The sequence below is a fragment of the Chelonoidis abingdonii genome, chromosome 11, assembly GCF_003597395.2.
Source record: "Chelonoidis abingdonii isolate Lonesome George chromosome 11, CheloAbing_2.0, whole genome shotgun sequence".
NCBI lineage: Eukaryota > Metazoa > Chordata > Testudines > Testudinidae > Chelonoidis > Chelonoidis abingdonii.
This window is the reverse complement of record NC_133779.1, coordinates 41435719-41456682: the sequence shown is the minus strand read 5'-3', so window position 1 is coordinate 41456682 and position 20964 is coordinate 41435719. Positions and strand designations below refer to the sequence as shown.

The 20964-nt window shown below is 38.4% G+C and overlaps 1 protein-coding gene across 1 annotated transcript; it reads right to left on the bottom strand.

Annotated features, from left to right (window-relative positions):
• Nucleotides 1-2740: 2740 nt before the first annotated feature.
• LOC116826206 (semaphorin-4E-like) lies at nt 2741-20270 on the bottom strand. The gene is made up of 13 exons (XM_032782785.1): nt 20254-20270; nt 16864-16927; nt 16056-16154; nt 14938-15037; nt 13466-13576; nt 11825-11976; nt 11306-11481; nt 7525-7681; nt 6922-7144; nt 5610-5725; nt 4961-5127; nt 4720-4772; nt 2741-3678 (listed from the first exon to the last, which is right to left on the bottom strand). Exons 3-13 carry the CDS (start codon nt 16056-16058, stop codon nt 2894-2896), a joined length of 2043 nt encoding a protein of 680 aa, XP_032638676.1. The 5' UTR covers nt 16059-16154; nt 16864-16927; nt 20254-20270; the 3' UTR covers nt 2741-2893.
• Nucleotides 20271-20964: the final 694 nt, after the last annotated feature.

Below are 20964 nucleotides of genomic sequence, written 5' to 3'. Positions count from 1 at the left end.
AACACCAGGCCTCGCCTGAACAGATTGCCAGTGTTCAATTGTGTGGCTACCGGAGGAGCCCAGTCTCATTTTTCGCTTGTGATTTATTAGGTCACCTGCATTAATAAGGAATTTCCCCAAGAGAGTTTGCATTAATTTTTCCATGCCCTAATAACTTCTGGGCACTGCAGGCTTGCACGACAATGATAAGCTGTGCCCATGTTCAAGGAAATGCAGGGCTAGCATCCATTCGTTTAGCAGTTTTCACATGGAGCTTATATAAAAATGGCAAACATGAGGTTTCCCCTAGCTAAGACTGCAAGCTCTCTGGGGCATGGGACTTTTTGTTATATTTGTGCAGAGTGCCTAGCATAACAGGGCCTGGTGTCTGACTCGGACCTTTAGATGCTGCAACAATACTGCTGCTTCTCCCCCTTTTCTATTGGGGTATCCCCTCCACCTGTGTTTCACAATATACACAAAAGGGGAATGTATCTAAAATCCTCATCCTTTGTCAGTAGCGTTAACAGTGCTGGGAACCCCTAGTGCCCGAGTTTTAACCATTATGTCAGCTACGGCTAGACTTTTACTGAGAAAGGTGAGATGATGCAGCAGCGGCAGCCAATGACCCATCTATACCAGAGCTCCCAGCACTGACATCAGAGGAGCTGAACAAGTGTTAGAAATGATGGGAACATTTTGAAATTTCTCAAGTGGACTCTGGGGCATAGTCAGAAAGGCCACGGCACCAGGTGAAAACAGCCTCTGATGCCTCTCTAAAGTGAGCAGGCAGATGAACCAGGAGCTCCAGGACTGCCTCCTCTCCCAGGCCCAGAACCAAGTTCAATGCCAGGACAGAGATGAATTGGGTCCTTACTCCTTCTGCTCCATTTTCTCTGTCCTTCATACGCACAACCTGGCCACCAATGACAAAGGGACTAAAATAAACCGCACTAAAGACTCTGCTGAAAGTAGGACACACAATATCTTTCATATTGACCTGCTAACAGTAGGTAATCTATGGCTCTTCTCAGAAGCTAATTATTTTACATGTTAAAATTAGGGTAATTAGATCAGCAGGAATTGCACTAAAAGCAGGTGTTAGTAACCTTATGAGGTGTCCTTTAACAGGGTTTTTGTTCCATTTGTGCCTTCTCCCGCTGAGGGAGGACAGTTATTGTTTCCTGCCCTCCAGAAGAGAAGAGAAATGAGATATTGTGATCACCCCCATGTCATTAATTACACAGCTATTGTCAAGTTTGCACCATTAATCTTCCCACAGCTCTTTCTACAGTGGCTCAGAACGCAGTCAAGAGCATACAACAGATTACTGCCTAAAGGGTATTCTTAATGGCAGCATAATCCCTTTCAAATCACATTCACTAGTGAAGACACACACCTTAAAACTAGCTCTTTGCATTTCATTGATACAATGGGTGATTGTAGTCAGAGAGGCCTTAGCATTATGGTTTTGCAGCAGCTCTTCAGCTTTTTCATTTTCAGCTGTACATTTTTTATGTAAAATCCTCTTCTCACTCTCCAACCCCATTACTTGATCCTGCTAGAAAGGCTAATGGCTATTCCCACCTTTAGCTCTTTCCATGAAAAGTGCAAATGGTTATTAATTAGCATCTGCAAAACTGCCAAATACAGAGATCTGGGAACATGAGCATTGCTGAGTGTTTAGTATGTTTCAACAGCAGGCCAAAATTTGTGTGGCATTTGCACATAACGGTATACAAGAGGCCCTTATTGTAAAGCACATGGTTTTAAGGAATAAAAGATATATTCAAAAGGAGAGACTGGCACTCTACTTTAATGTAAAAACACTTTAACCCACAGTGTGAAGGAAACATTAAACAACAACTGATTTGGTCTTTTCTCTATTGATCATTATACTGCACTCATCACCCTGGTTTCTGAGCATCTTTTTCAATTATCGTTTTAAAGCAAGTGTGGTGGTGTGGCAGGAAAGTGCTCCTGGCCAGGACAGTCAGGTTCAAAGCAGCCTTGGAAACTTCTGCTTCTAAGGCTACTTGAGAGCCGGAGAAAGCAAACTGTACATGTTTGGAAGAGGAGAGAAGAAAGCACTGGAATCCACTCATTCTCTGCATACCTTTGGCACTAGACACGGAGAGAGGCAGAACAGCTCTTTGTTCGGGGATTTCATTGCTGGAGAACCTAGGCTGCTCTCCAAAGAAGGAGATGGAGACTGTTTCAGGCGAATATATAGGGTATACAAAGATATTTAACAAACAGGGTTATGATACCTGGATTTTGGTCATGCTCTGAGGAAATACATTTGCATCACCTATGCAGTACATGAACTGGGGCATGAGGCTGTTTGGGACAGAGAGAGATACCTTTTAATGACCTTCTTTACAATACATTAGGAACTTAAGTTAATGTGTGTACAATGCCTTGAAGATTTAAAGACCTAAGAAGAGAGAGATGGAGATTTCATGGTCAATGGTGTGAGCACAGGAAGATTAGCTAGGAATTTCTAATCTCTAATCCACATCTCTGACACTGATTTCATCTGTGGCCATGAGCATGTCCTTTAATCTCATTTGTTCAGTGGAGATAATACCTACTTCACAGGGACACTGGAAGCCTTAATAAGGTGGTATTCATAGAGTAAACAGACACCCTCTGAAGATGAAAAGCATTATTTAAGTGCTAAAGATTATTAACAGCTCCTGACGTTTTAATGTCTATAATGGTGCAGCAACACACAATGCTACAGAAAAGGAGCTCAATATCAACTTTTAACAAATGTTTATTCTTGCAACACATGTTAAACAAATACCAAAAACTGATGTAACAATCTTTTTCAAAAGCAGCAACTGAAAATGATTTTATGTTTAGCAAACTTGGCTCAGTAGATTTTGGGCTTGTGATTCCTACTCAAACTTTACATTCCACATTCCTCAGTAGGAAACATCGTCTCATCCTCAACCAAACAGCTTTGTGAGCTGCAAGTCCCAGATCTCTTTGTGAGACTTGTGTTGTGTTGTACATTTGCACTGTGTTCCTCTTCTGAAGGAAAGCTCACAAGAGGTACTGATTCATTAACAGTGGAGGTGTTAGTTCGTGTGGCTGAACTTTTCCTCATAGCGCCCAGCCCCTCTGTAGCCAATGTTGGACCTGGCAAACAATCTGCATTTGCTGTTTTTGAGCTTTTTTCTCTGCTCTTCCAAGGCACAGACAGATGGCCTTTATAAAAGTTCCAAACCAGCAAGGAAGAAAAAAGGAGTGCAAATCCAGCTCCCAAGAATTTTAAAATAAGCTTCTCTTTCTGGTCTTCCAGGGATCTTTGTTTTGCTGGGTCATTCAGCAAGGAAGATGATACCAAAGATTTAACCTTCAGAGTTGTGTCTGCATTTGGTTGATTTGTGGTGTAATTCTTAGTAATAATGAAAATGCTGTCCTGTTGGGTATAAAGAACGTAGCTAGCCACAGTAACAGCGAATTCTTTCCCATTAGCTCTCTCTACAGAATGACAGTCATAAAATCCAGCATCAGCCACTGTCACATTAAATATGACTATTCCTCCATCATATAGCAGGTATTTAGACTCTTCTGCCTGAAGACTGCTCCCATTAAACTTCCACACCATCCTAGCCAGGTTGGACATGGGTGCGCATTTAAGATGAACACTGTTGCCAATGATAACAGGACAGTTTTTGACATTATTTCCTGAAATTGTGAAAGGTGGTTTCATTAAAAACAATAAAACCTTAATGTAACCTGCCTGACCACATGTATGTTCAAAGAAACACCACGATTAATAAAGAAGCATGACTCAAAGGACAGTGAGTGTTTTAAGGTGCATGAATAAACTAGAGAAAATCGACAGATTTAACTGTCTCCTCCCATCTGCTAAAAGGGCATGATAGCATAGATTGGTTCTAGCTGGCCTTATTCCCAGTGATATCTAACAGTCTGAATATGGGCTGGAATTCAGGAACTTGAGTTTAAATTCTCACTTTGCCACAGACTAACACAGTATGTGGCCTTGAGTAAATCTCTTCACCTTTCTGTGCCTCAATTTCCACACTCAATTTGTACACTTGCTGTTCTATCCTCACAAAGCAGTTGTGAGGATTAGATATTGCTTGGACAGGGCTTTGAGGATACAAATGCTTTTGACTTTACCACATTACATGGATGACCTATAATCTACAATAGCTGCCTCTTAAGTTTTCAGAGCAGTTTAAGATTAAAGTCCCTAATCCTGCAAACATTTAAAAATTAAAAACTTTTTAAAAATTAATCACAAATTCATATTTTAAAATTTCTCTCTCTGAACCAGCAGGTTTTTTTTTTTAAATAGCTGACTATATGAGTTATATTTCTGCAGAGCAATACCAAGTGTCAGTCACAGTAACAGAGTTAACAGGACTTCTTATGTCCCACATGATTTCTGTAGCATGGGGAGAAACATACCAACAGCCTCAAAAGTCATGGCTCACATTTTCAACTTCTCATGAGATTAGTGGTTTCAATCTGAACTAGAATATCCTGACTCCAAGTTCAAAACCATTAAGAACAAACAAGTCAAATCAGCTCAGTGTTTTCTTGTCAAAAATCAATATCATTTTTACCCCTGGATTGTATTTTAATTTAGCTATAATATAAGGCATTTCAATGACACAGATATATGACCCGCATGATATAGTACAAAATGAAAATAATTCTATTTCAACAATATTTTATTAAAGATAAATGTTCACGTACCTATTTTAGGACATTTGGCAGCATCACCATTTTTAACACTCTGGATTAAATCCCTGGGGGAAGAGAGAGATGAATAAAAGAAATACACCATGAAGGCATGTAAAAATGTTCAAACTTTTAGGATATTGGCTGTAGAATGCATCCTGGTTTTGTTACATTTTACTGACTTGTAGAACTGAATTTAAAAAGCAAGATAAATATCATCTCATATATGGACCTCAAGCAATATCTTTTTACTTACTGCAAGTCTCCCGTTTGATTAGCCACTGGAACACACTTCTGAAAAGACTGAGACCACACGCAATAAGGATCCCTTGCCAAAACACAATCCATGCACTGTTTATATCGGCTGCATACTGAAACAGGGAGTTGTACAACTTGGGATGGAGACCCTACATATAGCAGGCCCTAGAAATGCAGTATTGAGCTGTTATTTTATAGCACTGTGAGAGTTTTTAAACTTTATGGCATCCAGACAACAACTTCTGTGATTTGACAATAAATCAACTATATACTTTGAAATAACAGATTACCAATGAAAGAGCATGAGCATATATAAAGTGCTTTGCAGAATATAAGAAAAGACAAGATTCCTGGCCTGAAGAGATTACAGTCTTTATGAAAACTTTGGGAATTATTTTTGACTAAAAGTGATATAAATTGCCAAATGTGTGTTTGAAAGTTTATTTCAGTTATATTAAAATGCAAAAGAAATCTACTTCCACAGATAAAATCTCATATATGCTTTTATTATTAATCAGTGTGATGCTAGAAAAGAGTATGTAGTATATACATAACACTGAAAAGCCAGATGTACAGTGTAAAAAGAGGAAGGCCTGAAGCATACCATTATACCAATCCCTTTGAAAATGCAGAGACAGAGGATCTACCTTTTTAGAAGACAGTTTAAGAGACTGTACAGGCTCTGGGGACTGAAACAGCTGTATCTCCTCCATAATGAACATTTCCCCGTCGCAGTTGAGAGCTTTATGCAAATATCCATTATCTGCATAAAATAAAATGTATTTTTAAAGAGAAACATGTTCAAACATAGCATAACAGCATTTTCACTTCAATTTTAAAATTAATCAGCCTTTTCTAGAGATTTAGAAAACGAATCTTGAGGGCAGGAAATTTCCTGAATGTTCCACAGCAATATTTTCCCCATTCACTTTCTGGTAAGTAAGAAGTAATGATTTTTTTAAGCAATGGAGACGTCCCTGATTTTGGAAGATTTCCCCTCACCGAGGGTCTTCTGATATGGAAGATTTCCAAACAGATCCTCAATGTCCAACAAAACAAACACACACTTTACCTAGGAGCTGGGCTGGAAATTCCAAACTGGCAAGTCAGCTTCTGCTTCCTTGCACTTGTACAAAGATTTTAACCTTTTCTTCAAGAAACTCATGGCTTTTGGTAATAGTCTTGACCAGAAGTCCCTTCATCCTGTGTGAGATTCACCCATGTGCAGAGAGCCAGCAAGATCTATGCATCACTTATGTCACAGGTAAGGCCCATTTTGCTAGGGAAAGCCAGCAGGGGACATTTCCATGACAAATTTTTTGAAAGCCTTGGTATATTTTTAAGTGCCACTATTCTACATTACAAGTGTTTAAGTAGAAAATAGCTATCACTGCAGACCTCTTGACCAAAAGAAAACAGTGAGGCTACAAAGAAAATTATTATTCTGAATAAAACTAATGATAACATAGGTTATGAACTATATCTCCACAAGCTTTAAAAAGGAAAGAAACAGATAATAAAACATCATTCAAACATTACTCTAAGGCCTGCTCTACACTCAAAATTTACATCTACCTAACTGCAAACACAATGGCTTCAATTTAGCAAAGCTCCACCCAAGTCCCACTGAGTCAAGCATTAAGAGTTTTGCTGAAGGAGGGCCCATAAGATGAAAATTGTCTTCATACAATACACAGTATCTTACACTGGGGAAATAAAGCAGTTCAGCTAGAAACATAACTTGGAGGAAAAAGGAAACTGAAGGCCCATTATAAACCCCCCTGCCTGGTTGCTGTCTGAGACATTATAAGTGGTAAATTAAGACAAAGGATTTTTGGTGCATTATTAGGAGTCAATAGATACTTTTACTTTTTGAAGGCTCAGAAAAAATTCTAAAACAAACTCTTCCATAATAAATCTTCCCCCCCCCACCCGCAGCCCCCAAATAAAACCACTTACCCGTTCCTATAAACAGAACATGGTATGTTTTTTTATCTAGGCCAGTGATTCTGTCTACTACAATCCTGGTATAATTTGAACCTCTCTTCAGTAGCACTGGCCTATCACCAATTGGATTTACAGCATTATCCATTAAAGGGTGGTCTCTAACAAACTGCAGGATTTTATCAGGCAAATCAAGAGAAGTGTTGTATCCAATACTCCGGGCAAAATTATCAATGCACTAGAAACAATGTATAACAAACATAATTACAACCATTTTTATATTCCACCAATTTACAGACAACTGTTACTATGTACTAAACTTTTAGCGATTTCTACCCAACTTTCACAATGGGAATCCATCATTCACTATGGATGAAATTCACCCTGCTGAAGACCTGTGTAAGGAAGTCGCACCCTCCAACCCCAGTGGTAGAGTTAAGCAGGAGGAGTGGCTACTCAGGGGGCCTCCACACACTCACAGATCTGGGATGGAGGCAAGATGTCTCTGTGTTGGCGATGGAACTGCATCTACACTGGCAAAATCTGGACTAGTAATTCTCTAGCAGAAAAGAAAATCAAGAGAATGTTTTCTTTAGAAGAGAATAAATGAGTATTTACAGCACCGGGACGTGGAAGTGGCACTTCTCCCCTGAACACCATCCATTTAACATGGGAATGTTCCACAGTCACTGGCCCTTTATAGTTTCCTTTGGCGAAGACTTCTTGGACAGTTTTCATACTGAATGCACAAACTGCAGAAATATCCAACCTTCCCCTTGGAGGTGAAAAAGAAGAAAGAGACAATGTGAGTCAGTTATTTTGCCCTTTATGCAGAAGGGAAGGCTGTAAAAACAACTTCTTTTTTGCAGTGCATGTTGCTATTTTCTCTTTAGGGTTAGTGAATATATGTACATAAACACACATCTAAAAAGCATCAATCACTGTTTTTGTGATTTGCTGAGAAAGGCTTAGGAAAAAGACACTGTGTAAAAGGATTTTATTAAAAATATCTATTTTGTTAAAAATCAAGTAACAGCCTCCAAATTAACTCCAAACAGCCTAGGAGATGTACACCTTAAGACTAGTTCTTTACTCTTCATTGATAAATTAGGTGACAGCACGCAGACAGATCTAAGCATCATGGTTAGTTTCACTTTCTGCTCTCCACTTTTTATATATAATTCTCTCCTGCCCAAACCCCACTATTTCATCCTGCTATAAAGTATGTCTTTCCCCTTTGTATCCAGTCTGAAATAGTTTTCAAAATTAAATCTGAAAGGTTACATGGATTAAAGGTGAATTGGGGGCCTGGGTCAGGTGCTCACCTCAGTAACACTAGTTAAATCCAGAGAGACTCCAGTTACTTGAGTTACACTGGATTTACACTGATGTAACTGAAAGCAGAATGTGGCCCCCTCTCTAACCCATGGCCATAGCTATACTGGCCCTTGAGAAAACAGACTAGGTACATAGGGAGAGAGTCCTCTCATTTGAATTCCATGATGCCGAAGTGACTGTTTCCACAATCAGAATATGAAATTTAAGAAGAGCCCTTGCAGAATCCCACTTACGCACATTGTGGCCAAAATCAGTGGGATGTGAATGGTGATGTAAATTATACAGTATGCATAAAATGATACAGCAACAACATAATGCAACTTCCATTGATCTAGATATCTATCTCAGGATTTTGATGCCTTTACAAACTACCAAAGCTACTTTTTCATGATTACTTTGCAGTAGTACCCTTTGACATACACAATTCTACTGCTGGTACATTTTGTCTGTGCCTCTTTATATTATATTGTATAGACAGACAGACACACACACACAGTGAGATCAAATTAATCAGCTGTAAAAACAGCTTGGAGTTCTGTTTTTATTTTCAGAAAGTAGTAGATTAGACAAGTGGGCTTTCACAGATGCTGCATTTGGAAGAATGGTACTTCAACTTGCAGTGGTTTCCTTTCATGAGGGTACTGCTTACTCTGCATCTTGGAAGCCTAGCTGCTTCATTTGGTAGAGGAAACAACACAGGAAGAAGTCAGGATTTTGTTCTAAGTGATAAACAAAGTCAATTTAAGTTTAGTTAGTTTTAATTTTTCCACCAGCCTGCCAGAGAATGCATAACTCAAGTGTCTGGACTGGCAAAACCCTTGGCTAGTCTTCAACTAAAAGCTTTAGCCCAGAGATTGAAAACACCTAGCTTCAGCAAATGGCAGTGTTGACTCAGTCAGATCAAACTAACAAGTCTGTTCCCTTCAAATATATAGAATAAATAGGGTGACCAGATAGCAAGTGTGAAAATTCGGGACAGGGGATGGGGGGTAATAGGAGCCCATATTAAAAAAAGCCCCAAATATCGGGACTGTCCCTATAAAATTGGGACATCTGGTCACTTTAGGAATAAATGATCAAGTCTTATTCTGAGTCCCTGACCAATGGCTGCAATCAGGCCATTAACACTAAAGCGAGAGCTCACTACTGAATTCTGAGATTAATCTGCATTCGTTAGAGACAAGTTACCATTGGAGGGACGGCAGCGAACATATAAACCCTGGAAAGGCTACTTCACCAGCTGGAAGCAATTGATATAAACCTAGGACATAAATAACTAGGACGGGCTAAATAGCTACATGCATGAGTTCCATTATCAAAGGATTACATTCTTTGTAGTATTACAGTACTTTCTACTCTAGAAAGCTCAATCAAGATCAGGGCTGCACTGTGCTACACACTGTACAAACACATCGTGAAAGGCAACCCCTGCCCCAAAGAGTTTACAGTCTATGTGAAGGGTTCACAACTAATCCAAATTCACATAAGCTTGGCTGTAACAAGAGACAGAAAATTCAGAAGCTCAACAATGAATTCAAATCCATCCTCTCTTGTAGATTCTGGTGATAATAGCAACCTTCAGGTACTTTCATAATCTGTTTATTATCATTATAATAATAATAATAATTATTATTATACAATTTCCTCATATAATAAAAACAAAAGAGAAAATAATATAGAGAGAAAATTATACCTTCAGTGAAACCAATTTCCAAATGAAGTTTGACTTGATAGGGGATAGAGGAGAAAAACATAAACAAACAGTTCTAGCTTTTATGGTGCAAATAACTAAACAATGCACCTCAAAGCCAGAGGGGAAAAAACAGTTATTTACCTTTACAATAACTGGAGTTCTTTGAGATGTGTTGTCCATGTATATTCCACTCTCGATGTGCACATGCCCCATGTGCTCAAGATCAGAGCCTTTTGGCCACAGGTGTCTGTTGGAGCCATACATGGGGAAGGCATAAAGAGTGAAATGGACCCAACTGCCATTCATTTCCATCACCATAGCAGAATCCAGGTGTTATAGCATTCCCCAATAATGAGGAAGGAAGGCAAGTTGTGGAGTATATATGGGGACACCACATCTTTAAAAACTCCAGTTACTGTAAAGGTAAGTAACTTTTCTATCTTCTCTGAGTGCTTGTCCATATACACCTCTACCTTGATATAACGCTGTCCTCGGGAGTCAAAAAAATCTTACCGCGTTATAGGTGAAACCACATTATATCGAACTTGATTTAATCCACTGGAGTGCACAGCCTCACCTCCCCCAGAGCACTGCTTTACTGCGTTATATCTGAATTTGTGTTATATCGGGTCACGTTATATCGAGGTAGAGGTGTATATTCCACTCTTGGTGACTCCGAAACAGTGACCTGATATAAGGAAGCAGGTACTTGAAGTATACTTGGACGAAGATTGCAGCACAGCTCTACCAAAAGAAGCATCAGATCTTGATGCTTCCTCTATGTTGGAATGGCTGCCTTGCATGAGAGGCAATGCTTCAAATCGAATTACTCAGAATGGGACATCTCCAAGCCACAGTACCAAGAAGATGAGGAAATGAAACAGCAAATAAGGCAGATAAAAACTCCCTAAACTACCCACAGTTTCCCAACAGGCAACTATATAGACAATAAAGTAAAGATTAGGAAAAAGCGACGGGCAATGGGCAACGAGAAGGAACTGAATGGTGGTTGGGCCTGCTCCGACCTTTATACTCTCACTATGTGAGCATGAAGACACTCATAGCACATGCACAACTGCAAGAAGAGACTGCTGGCCAAAAGACACTGACCTCGAGTGCATGGGAGTGCATGAGCACTAAGAGTGGAATATTTATAGACAAGCACTCGAATAACTTTCCTACAGAACGAACCACAATAGAAAAGCTTTGCTTAGGGGCTGAAACTAATGCAGCAGCAATTCACGTACCAGAAAGCCTTTACATTTAGGTTTACAAAATATCTGAATTATTTTCAGATACGCAAACCCAACCTCTGCTTTGAAAAACTACTTCAAAATGTTAGTAATACATGCATTTCTTGTATCTTACCATTGTTGAGTAAAAATCCCATAAAACATGCTTTCCCGCCAGTCTGCTCTCTTAAGTAAAAAGACATCCTGAACAATATTAAACTGGAAATTTGATTCTGGAACGGAACAGATAAGTCTGGATTTTAAAAATGATGTCCATCTTTTTTGCAATATGCGTTTTCCACCGAGATCACCCTGTATGAAGGGAAAGTGTCATCACTTTAGAGTTTATAAAGCAGGCTGATTTCATTCACATAAACACACTTGGTAGCACTATCACACAAGGGCTTGTTCAGTCTTCCTATACGAATCAGCATTTTCAAAGTCAAGAGATTTGAATGTCATGGGAGGGTTGAACAGGGGGTTCTGAAGAGTGTGGAAGGAGGAGGAAGTGAGTTCAATCATAGAAGCCTGACAGTAGAATTTTAATAGGTAAGATGGACAATGCAGATGGAACCATGTTTGCTCGTTCTGCCATGCAGCTTTATCTAAACTACTTACATACTGTAAACAAAATTACTATACTACAAATACTAACTTTGCAGACACGAGCAATTCTTGACACCAGGAGTTTGTCGTAGAATTCAAATTCAACAGCTGTTTCAGTGAAGAACACATAAATTTTATCATCATCTCCATCTGGATTAGATTCACTTTCCCGCACAATATCCATATAGACAAAGCTGGGCTCTGGAATATATAAACACACATAATGCAACAGTTTTTTCTAATGTAGAGGACAAAAGGCAATGAAATATCAATATCAAAAGTGGATTTTTTTTTTAACTGTAGTAAAATAATGTTTTCTTAGAACTGTGGGCAAGGAAAGGACCGGAACGAGCTTATGAGTTAGTATACAATTTTTTTTTTAAATCTATCCAAGTGAAAATGGACTACTAATCGCCTCTTCACCTTAGTCCTTAATTATAAGCTCACTTTTATCTTTAGTCCTCAATTTAGGAGCTTGCTTTTTCTGGACATAGCAAAATCAATGCATATTAATTTCAGACAGTTAGAGGTATACTGATGCTTAGATTAACCTTTTGCAGGAGATGAAATTTATTACCATCAATGCTAAATGGGAATATTTTACATTTTCTAAAGTAAAGGTTTATGGAGGAGTTTAATGCTCATCTATCTCCCTTCCAATTTTATGCAGAATAAGGTTCGTATGGAGAGAGGAACCATTTTACGGATAATAAAGAGGCCTAGAGAAATAAAAAAGCAACCCTCCACAAAAGTGAGCATGCCTAGAATAGGTTTTGTGTATACAGACCCTGCAATACAGACATGCAAGATGAAGTAAGTTAGAGATGGGAGTAACAGACTTAATTCTGAAAAAACAAGGAAATTCAAAGTCAACATCTGATATTTTTAGCAGTTTATTTGCCTTTGAGTTTAGGGCCTGTAAAAAAGTTGATATAAAACTGTAGCAATTCCTACAAAGATGCCTTAAGATCCATTGTGTTTACTAATAACAGGACTAGAGAAATATTGAAATCCATTACTGATGCTTATCTATTTGCATTTTGTTAGCTTATCCTATATTAATTAGTGGAGTTTAGCATGCCATGGAAGGTGGTTAGAAAAAAGATGCACCAACCAGTTTTTGCTTTGCACACTATTCAGTGTGAAGCACTTGTCACTGTGTGTAAGATATACATGTTATTTGAAATACACACACACAAAATCTGTTCTGCTAAATCTGCTGCTGCCTGTGCTTATCAAAGAGGGTTGTTAGTTACAATACTGACAGAATTGGGATGAGGTCCTAAACCAGCCTCTGCTTTATTGTGATACTTATTCAGTAAACCAACAAATGTTACAGGTGTTAACATTTTAAAAAGTTTCATAACAAAATAAAATTCAACTGAATTTTAAACCATTATCAAGAAAGACTGAAAATAATTATGATCTAACATTTGGCTCCCATGCTTCCAGAGTCATAAACTATGTCACTTTTCTGCAGGCATCTTAAAAATGGCAACTGCCTTTAAACACAAACAGTGACATGTAATCTAAATCCTTATATATGGCAAGGGGGAGTACCCCACATTAGACTTTCAGAACTCTACACTGGGAAGAAAAATGGGTGCGTTTCTTAATTTTGTGTTAAAAAAATCAAGCAAGATGGAATATTTGCCCTGCAGGGGCTAAAATATGTATAAAAACATCTTACCATTTAGCCAAGATGCTTTAAACTCTGTCCTTAGATGGTTTCTCAAACTGCGAAGTATAATAGGCTCAGTGCCCAAGAAGTTGTTTGAAGTGGCTGAATAAAATGCACTATCTGTGAAGAGTTTAAAGAAATAAAAGTGCAAAAAATACTTTTTCTTACAATGCAAAGGAATGGTCATAAGTTATATGTATTTCTCACATGCAAATGTTTATAGCAAAAGTAACTTGAGAAGCAGGTATAGCTATGATTTTACCTGCTGAAAAGTATAGGCTGCTGGTCTTGCAAGGTGCTGAGCACCCTCAGTTCCTACAGAACTGACTAGGAGTTGAGTCCACGCAGCACCATGCAGAATTAGGTCCGAAAGATTGTAAGATGTTGGGGCAGAAAGGTATTTTGTTTTGTTAGCTTTGTAGACATTTGTCTAAAATGAATCAAGGCTCAACTAGCTGGAAGTTACATGTTGCTTGTAACTGAAGATCTCTGAATGTGAAATTTTTATGTATTAATATTGTTCAGAGTATCTATAGGCCCCTAGAGTGGACCTTAAGAAGAGTTAACAGGAAAATGTGAAGAACATTGCTGTGTGAGCTCTATATTTATCCTCCTCACCATTTATAATGAATCATGGTGAACTATGTACACCAGACATCAGTCCTGCTGGGCAGCTTGTTTTCTTAAGAAACAGCCAAGTATCCCCAATACCTACCAAGTACAAATCTCTTATCATTATCTGAAGGTCACCTCTTTTTAAGCAACTTTATGTCAGTACCTTGAGCAGTCTCTTAAAAATAGATTTCACTCTGTATTTGTGCATAGGTCCAAAATGAGTTGACATGGAGAGGACGCAACATGAATGTAAAGTTCCAGTAGGATCAAAGGATAAATATAAGAATATAGTTTAATAGGCAAAGGACAAAACGTACAATGAATGTTTGAAAGCCAACAATTGCTAGGTGGACTCTCAGAGAAGTGACCCAGACAACCACTCTGGTAATCTCAAATGTTGCTAAGGGACATTGAATAAGGTTTCAAGGGTAGTTTTTGCACAAGAAAGAAAATCCTTTTCTATGTAGCTTTCTAGTAAAATACATCTGAAAGATTTCACAGTGCCTGTGTGACCTTCAAACATCTGAAACCTAAGAAATTCAAGAGTAAGCAGTTAGATTCAAGGATATCAGATATGGTTGCAAGAGTCATACTAAGAAAATCATTAGCAATTAATCTTTCTGAAAAAGTCCCTATCAATGAGCCAGCAGAGGCCAAAAAGGAGACATATATATCAATGCACTAAAAACTGCTCCATTTAGTTTTTTATATAATAGTTTCATCTGTGTTCTCTTCCAGTGTTTAAACAACAGATCAGAGGTTAACACTTCATGAACATGCACAGACATCAAATTAGAATTATAGTAGCTGACATCTGATTAGCAGTGAAAAATGATTTAGTCTTACATGGAATTCCCAAAACATACCAACTAACAGAGAAGCATAATTCAGAGTAGGTTCAAAGGGACATCTTCCTCTGCTTTCTTCAGCTTTCCCTTGCAGATGAATATCTGTACTGTTGATGACCTGTTGTAAACAATCATTCTATCAGGCTGAAAGCATGACTCACATCTGATTAAATAAAATAATTAACAATTTATTTTAAAAGAGAATAATCATGGAGTGAATATGGAAATGTGAGTATTTGTACAAATAGGAATGTACTCAGTCTGTTTTTTTCTGGGCTTCTTTGTTTTTAATTAACTAATACGAAAACTCCTCTTTCAATTAAGTGGCCACTGTCAAAACACCCTGCCCAGAGTCACAGTTTAAATCTGCTGAGATTATGTAGAGGGTAAGAAACCAAATAAATACATTTTGGTTTGGAAAACTGATTTCTTTTTAGAATGCACGCTGTTCTATTGGGAGTAACAATGCAAATTCCCTAAATACTGATGAGCAAATTTAAAATCTGGTACAACTGCCACTACAGCGAAGCCCTCAGTCTTTATAAGTCGCCTGCTATGTGAGAAAGTAGGTTAAAATAAAAAGCTAGGCTCTCATAAGTGCATTTGGTGAAACTATAGCATTCATCTGATTTGCAACCCACTGTCAGCATTTATTATTTATATAGCCTCAACGGTGTTCCTGGCACTCAATTTAAAAATAAAAGTTAAAACAGGATTACATTTCAACAAAATTTGTTCAAAGCAAAACAAGACTAGATGAACAAACAAAGGAACTAAGAATAGAGAAATATACATAAAGTAAGTAAGCATGAAAATCATTCATAAATATATGCACAGAGATAAGGCAACAAAATAAGAAATGACAATGACTGTTTCCGGAAATAAAACTTACTAACAAAAAATGGAAAATACAGAAGCCATAACACAAGCATTTAATTGCTGCTGCTAAATTTGTTTCATTATGATCAATCATACATTAAAAATAATTAATTTTTTAAATTAAAATAATTACAATAAAATAATTAATACTAATTTTCCATAGGAAAATTACTTGGAAAGGTGCTTAAAGATCTACCATACTAATCAATTATATGCACACACAGTAAAGGGTGTATTTAAATATATAAAATGCTTACCATGTAATCACAAGCTGGGTAAAATGCATTGGTTCCACAAACATATAAATTAGTGTCATTTATCTTATGAAGGAGGAGGATGTAGTTTCGGCAATCTACCTGAAACAGAAAAAATAACTGTAAATTTTCATACTTAGTCGCGAGTGCATGAAGGCTTCCAGGTGCCTTCACAAAAAGCAAGCAAGACCTTAAAACACAGAGACTGTGTCCAAATACACTGGACTCAAGCTCAACAGATAAATTAAAGAGTAACACAAATTTTAATACAACAATTTTCAATATCAGATCTTAAAAGTATGTTTACAGAAATTACTAATTACATATATCAGAGGGGTAGCCGTGTTAGTCTGGATCTGTAAAAGCAGTAAAGAGTCCCGTGGCACCTTATAGACTAACAGACGTATCGGAGCATGAGCTTTCATGGGTGAATACCTACTTTGTCAGATAATTACATATATAGTTGTGCAAAGCTCAGACCCAGAAAAGCACTTTAAGAACATGCTTACCTTTAAGCATGTAAGTAGTCGCAATTGATTTCAGTGTTACTGCCCACATGCAAAAGTGCTTTGCAGGATCAGGGCTTAAATATGCATAGCACTATATAGATAGAGGGTACTGCCAAACAGACAACAGTCTGAAAATAAATGCAAGACCGAATGCATGCAGTGTGAGGTGTGTCAGAAGTGTAGTCACTGTAAAAGAATAGAAGTTTCAAAACCAGATTCCTATATACTTGCTTATTGTTTTTAAAAAGCTATTCAATATGGTAACTTATTTAATTACTAGGTAGTGAAAACAAACACTTTACCTACTTTGTCCTTTCCTCTGCGAATGCATTCCAATTGTCTATCCCTTGTTGCGAACCAGTCCTCCTGGAACCCAAAAAATATCCCATATTTAGCACACTGTGATTTTTGGTCTAAAATTCTAAATGTAAAATCAAAACCAAAATAAATCTGCATTTTGGTTTAAAGAGCAAACCCAACTGCCACCTTCATGGAGATTCCCCTAGCAGAGGTGCTGGTGTGATGCCACTGCATCAAGAGAGGGGGCTAGATTTAGGAGTTACCCCAGGGGTAAGTACCCCCAGAAGAACACAGATCCCATGTGAGCAGGGGCTTTCTGATTGGGCTAGGCAATGAGTTCCTGGATTTGGTTTTTACTGACCGTCTTTGGGTTGTCACGTGGGACACAAGATGCTAAAAGCACATTTTATAAATGAATTACATCCAATGACATCACTAGAATACTGCAGTGGATGTCACAAAGCGCAAGCAGTTTCCCCTATAGACTCTGCAACATGTTCAGCCACACCCAAATCCTGTAAGTTGCTCTGCGTGAGCAAACATCTCACTTTCATTGGGGTTTTGCCCAGGCATGTAGAATTCACCCACATGGAACAGCTTACAAGATGAGGGCCCCAGTTTGTACAGAAACCTCACAGAACACACAACTTCCTCATCAGAAGGCATGTCTTTCACATCAGATCTAAATTTATATGTCTCATAATATCTTGGTATTCTTTCACTTCTATTTTTGTAAATTATTTACATAAAAAAATGCCATATCACAAAACAGATTTCATGAGAGAGGAACCTAAAAGAATAATTAAACCTGCTTCACTTGAAGTCAATGAGAGTTGTGGGTATGCAGCACCTTAAAAATTAAACTATTACAGTCTAAAGGCACAAATCAGTATGATACAGAGCTGAACAATTGAAAAAATAATACAGTGCTATCCAACAGAGCTAACTCTGAGTGGCTGCAGATTTTATAGATTTGTATCCTTCATGGCACAGCTGTGTCTTCAGTTTTAAAAACAGGAACTACAAAGAGATAGGCAGGCAATGACTGATGCATATTACCACCTTGAACAGAGGTATCTAGTTACCTTGGATTTATGAAAATATTTCAGCAAAAATAATAATTGTACTGTGTCATTTAAGTCATTGTTCCACATGAGGGCATTGGAGGGTTGAGATGCAATCTACAGTCAGGGAGCCAAGAGGTTTTAAGTGGTAGTTACTGTGCTGTTAACAGCACCCCGGGAGTTTTATAACCCATAGCTTTATCACTAACTAAGATGACTTGGGTCCTGATCCTGCAAGGATGAGAATAAATCAGCAAGGACTACCTGTGGCACCTTAGAGACTAAACAATTTATTTAGGCATAAGCTTTCATGGGCTAAAACCCACTTCATCAGATGCATGGAATGGAAAATACAGTAGGCATATATATATATATACACACAGTACATGAAAAGATGGGAGTTGCCTTACAGAGTAGGGGGTCAGTCAACTCCCATCTTTTCATGTACTGTGTATCATAGAATATCAAGGTTGGAAGAGACCTCAGGAGGTCATCTAGTCCAACCCCCTTGCTCAAAGCAGGACCAATCCCCAATTGAATCATCCCAGCCAGGGTTTTGTCAAGTCCGACCTTAAAAACCTCTAAGGAAGGAGATTCTACCACCTCCCTAGGGAACCCATTCCAATGCTTCACCACCCTTCTAGTGAAAAAGTTTTTCCTAATATCCAACCTAAACCTCCCCCACTGCAACTTGAGACCATCACTCCTTGTTCTGTCATCTGCCACCACTGAGAACAGTCTAGATTTATCCTCTTTGGAACCCCCTTTCAGGTAGTTGAAAGCAGCTATCATATCCCCCCCTCATTCTTCTCTTCTGCAGACTAAACAATCCCAGTTCCCTCAGCCTCTCCTCATAAGTCATGTGCTCCAGTCCCCAAACCATTTTTATTGCCCTCCGCTGGACTCTTTCCAATTTTTCCACATCCTTTTTGTAGTGTGGGGCCCAAAACTGCACACAGTACTCCAGATGGAGGCCTCACCAATGTCAAATAGAGGGGAATGATCACACCTCTTGATCTGCTGGTAATGCCCCTACTCATACAGCCCAAAATGCCGTTAGCCTTCTTGGCAAAAAGGGCACACCGTTGACTCATATCCAGCTTCTCGTCCACTGTAACCCTAGGTCCTTTTCTGCAGAACTGCTGCTTAGCGTTCGGTCCCTAGTCTGTAGCGGTGCATGGGATTCTTCCGTCCTAAGTGCAGAACTCTGCACTTGTCCTTGTTGACCCTCATCAGATTTCTTTTGGCCCAATCCTCTAATTTGTCTAGGTCCCTCTGTATCCTATCTCTACCCTCCAGCGTATCTACCACTCCTCCCAGTTTAGTGTCATCTGCAAACTTGCTGAGGGTGCAGTCCATGCCATCCTTCAGATCATTAATGAAGATATTGGACAAAACCAGCCCCAAGACTGACCCCTGGGGCATTCCACTTGATATCGGTTCCCAACTAGACATGGAGCCATTGATCACTACCCATTGAGCCCGACAATCTAGCCAGCTTTCTATCCACCTTAGAGTCCATTCATCCAGCCCACACTTCTTTTAACTTGCTGGCAAGAATACTGTAGGAGACCGTATCAAAAGATTTGCTAAAGTCAAGGAATAACACGTCCACTGCTTTCCCCTCATCCACAGAGCCAGTTATCTCGTTATATAGCTGCCTACTGTATTTTCCACTCCATGCATCTGATGAAGTGGGTTTTAGCCCACGAAAGTTTATGCCCAATAAATTTGTTAGTCTCTAAGATGTCACAAGGACTCCTCGTTGTTTTTGCTGATACAGACTAACACGGCTACCACTCTGAAACCTGAGGTTCTGAGCAATTTCATTTCCAACTAAACTCAGTGATGCTCAACACTTTGCAGCGCCAAGAAGCAAAACATACACAAAGGGCCTTACTTTTACTGTCATTACAATACGCACTCATATGCATTAAGCACATTGATACCAATCTGGCAAACTCTTACTCATGTGAATAATGATAAGTAGTCCAACTGCTTTTAATGGTTCTACTCACATAAGGGCCAGTCACAAGAGTAAAGATTTGGCCTTTGGTTTACATTTTCCCAGATCTGAAAGGTCCATTATCATCACTGAGCACTACACTGAATTTGTAACCTCTTAAGTACAGTGCTCAATATTACTACTGGAAAAACGTCACAGACAGTTGTAATTCCCCAGATCATAGGACTGAACATCTATCTCATACTAACAGTTGCAAGACATTGCACTGTTGTCTTTAAAGATCTGAAAATTAAATTTCAGAAAAAATATAGCCTTAAGCAAGACAGGTTTTTTAAAAAGGGATAAACAGTTGTTCAGCTTACACTGGCTATTTCTCTTGAGATGTCATTCAAGTCAAGTGCAAATATAGCATCTCTGGTTCCAACAAATAAGATATCAGTTTCTTCACTCACCAAGAGTGTGGAAAAATTGGATAATCCTGGTTTCATAAAAGTTTTTATATTTCCATCTAAAAACATACAAGTTATAAAGTTATTTTAAAAATTATTTGCTGCAAAAATACCATTGCCATGAAACAAAAATACCAGACTGAAAAATGGATAGCAGTGGGACAAAAGCTTATATTGTAGTCACATTTTCCAGGATCGTGTTTTAAATAATTTTCAATTATACATAGATATTTTATTTCCACTGTTATATAGAAAAATAACCAACACAAAATCATTATTAACTGGTCACCAAAGTCTCCAGCCACGAGATTTAATGTTAGGGTAAATCACAGCAGAAGATGCATACAAGAATCTGGGGGAGAAAGAATGACCAATGGTGTTGAAAACTGTGTTGTCTTTGAGATTATCACAAAGAGTTCTTTGTATGAAAAGCGAAACTCTTCTACCTGTTAGATCTCACAAGTTAATTAGATTTGGAATGTGTCAGTACTTCGATGAGGAAATGCTAAGGGATGACAAAAGATGGGTTGGTTATGCAGTAGGTGGCATTCTTTTCTCTGAGCCTGTACTGAAGATCAATGCCCCAACTTGGTGTTAGGTGATACTGTGTTATTGAAAGTACCA

Coding starts and splice junctions, on each gene's coding strand:
- LOC116826206 (XM_032782785.1), bottom strand. Junction 11,482..11,824: donor GAATTGCTCGTGTCTGCAAA/GTTAGTATTTGT, acceptor CCCTTCATACAG/GGTGATCTCGGTGGAAAACG. Junction 4,773..4,960: donor AATCAAACGGGAGACTTGCA/GTAAGTAAAAAG, acceptor CTCTTCCCCCAG/GGATTTAATCCAGAGTGTTA.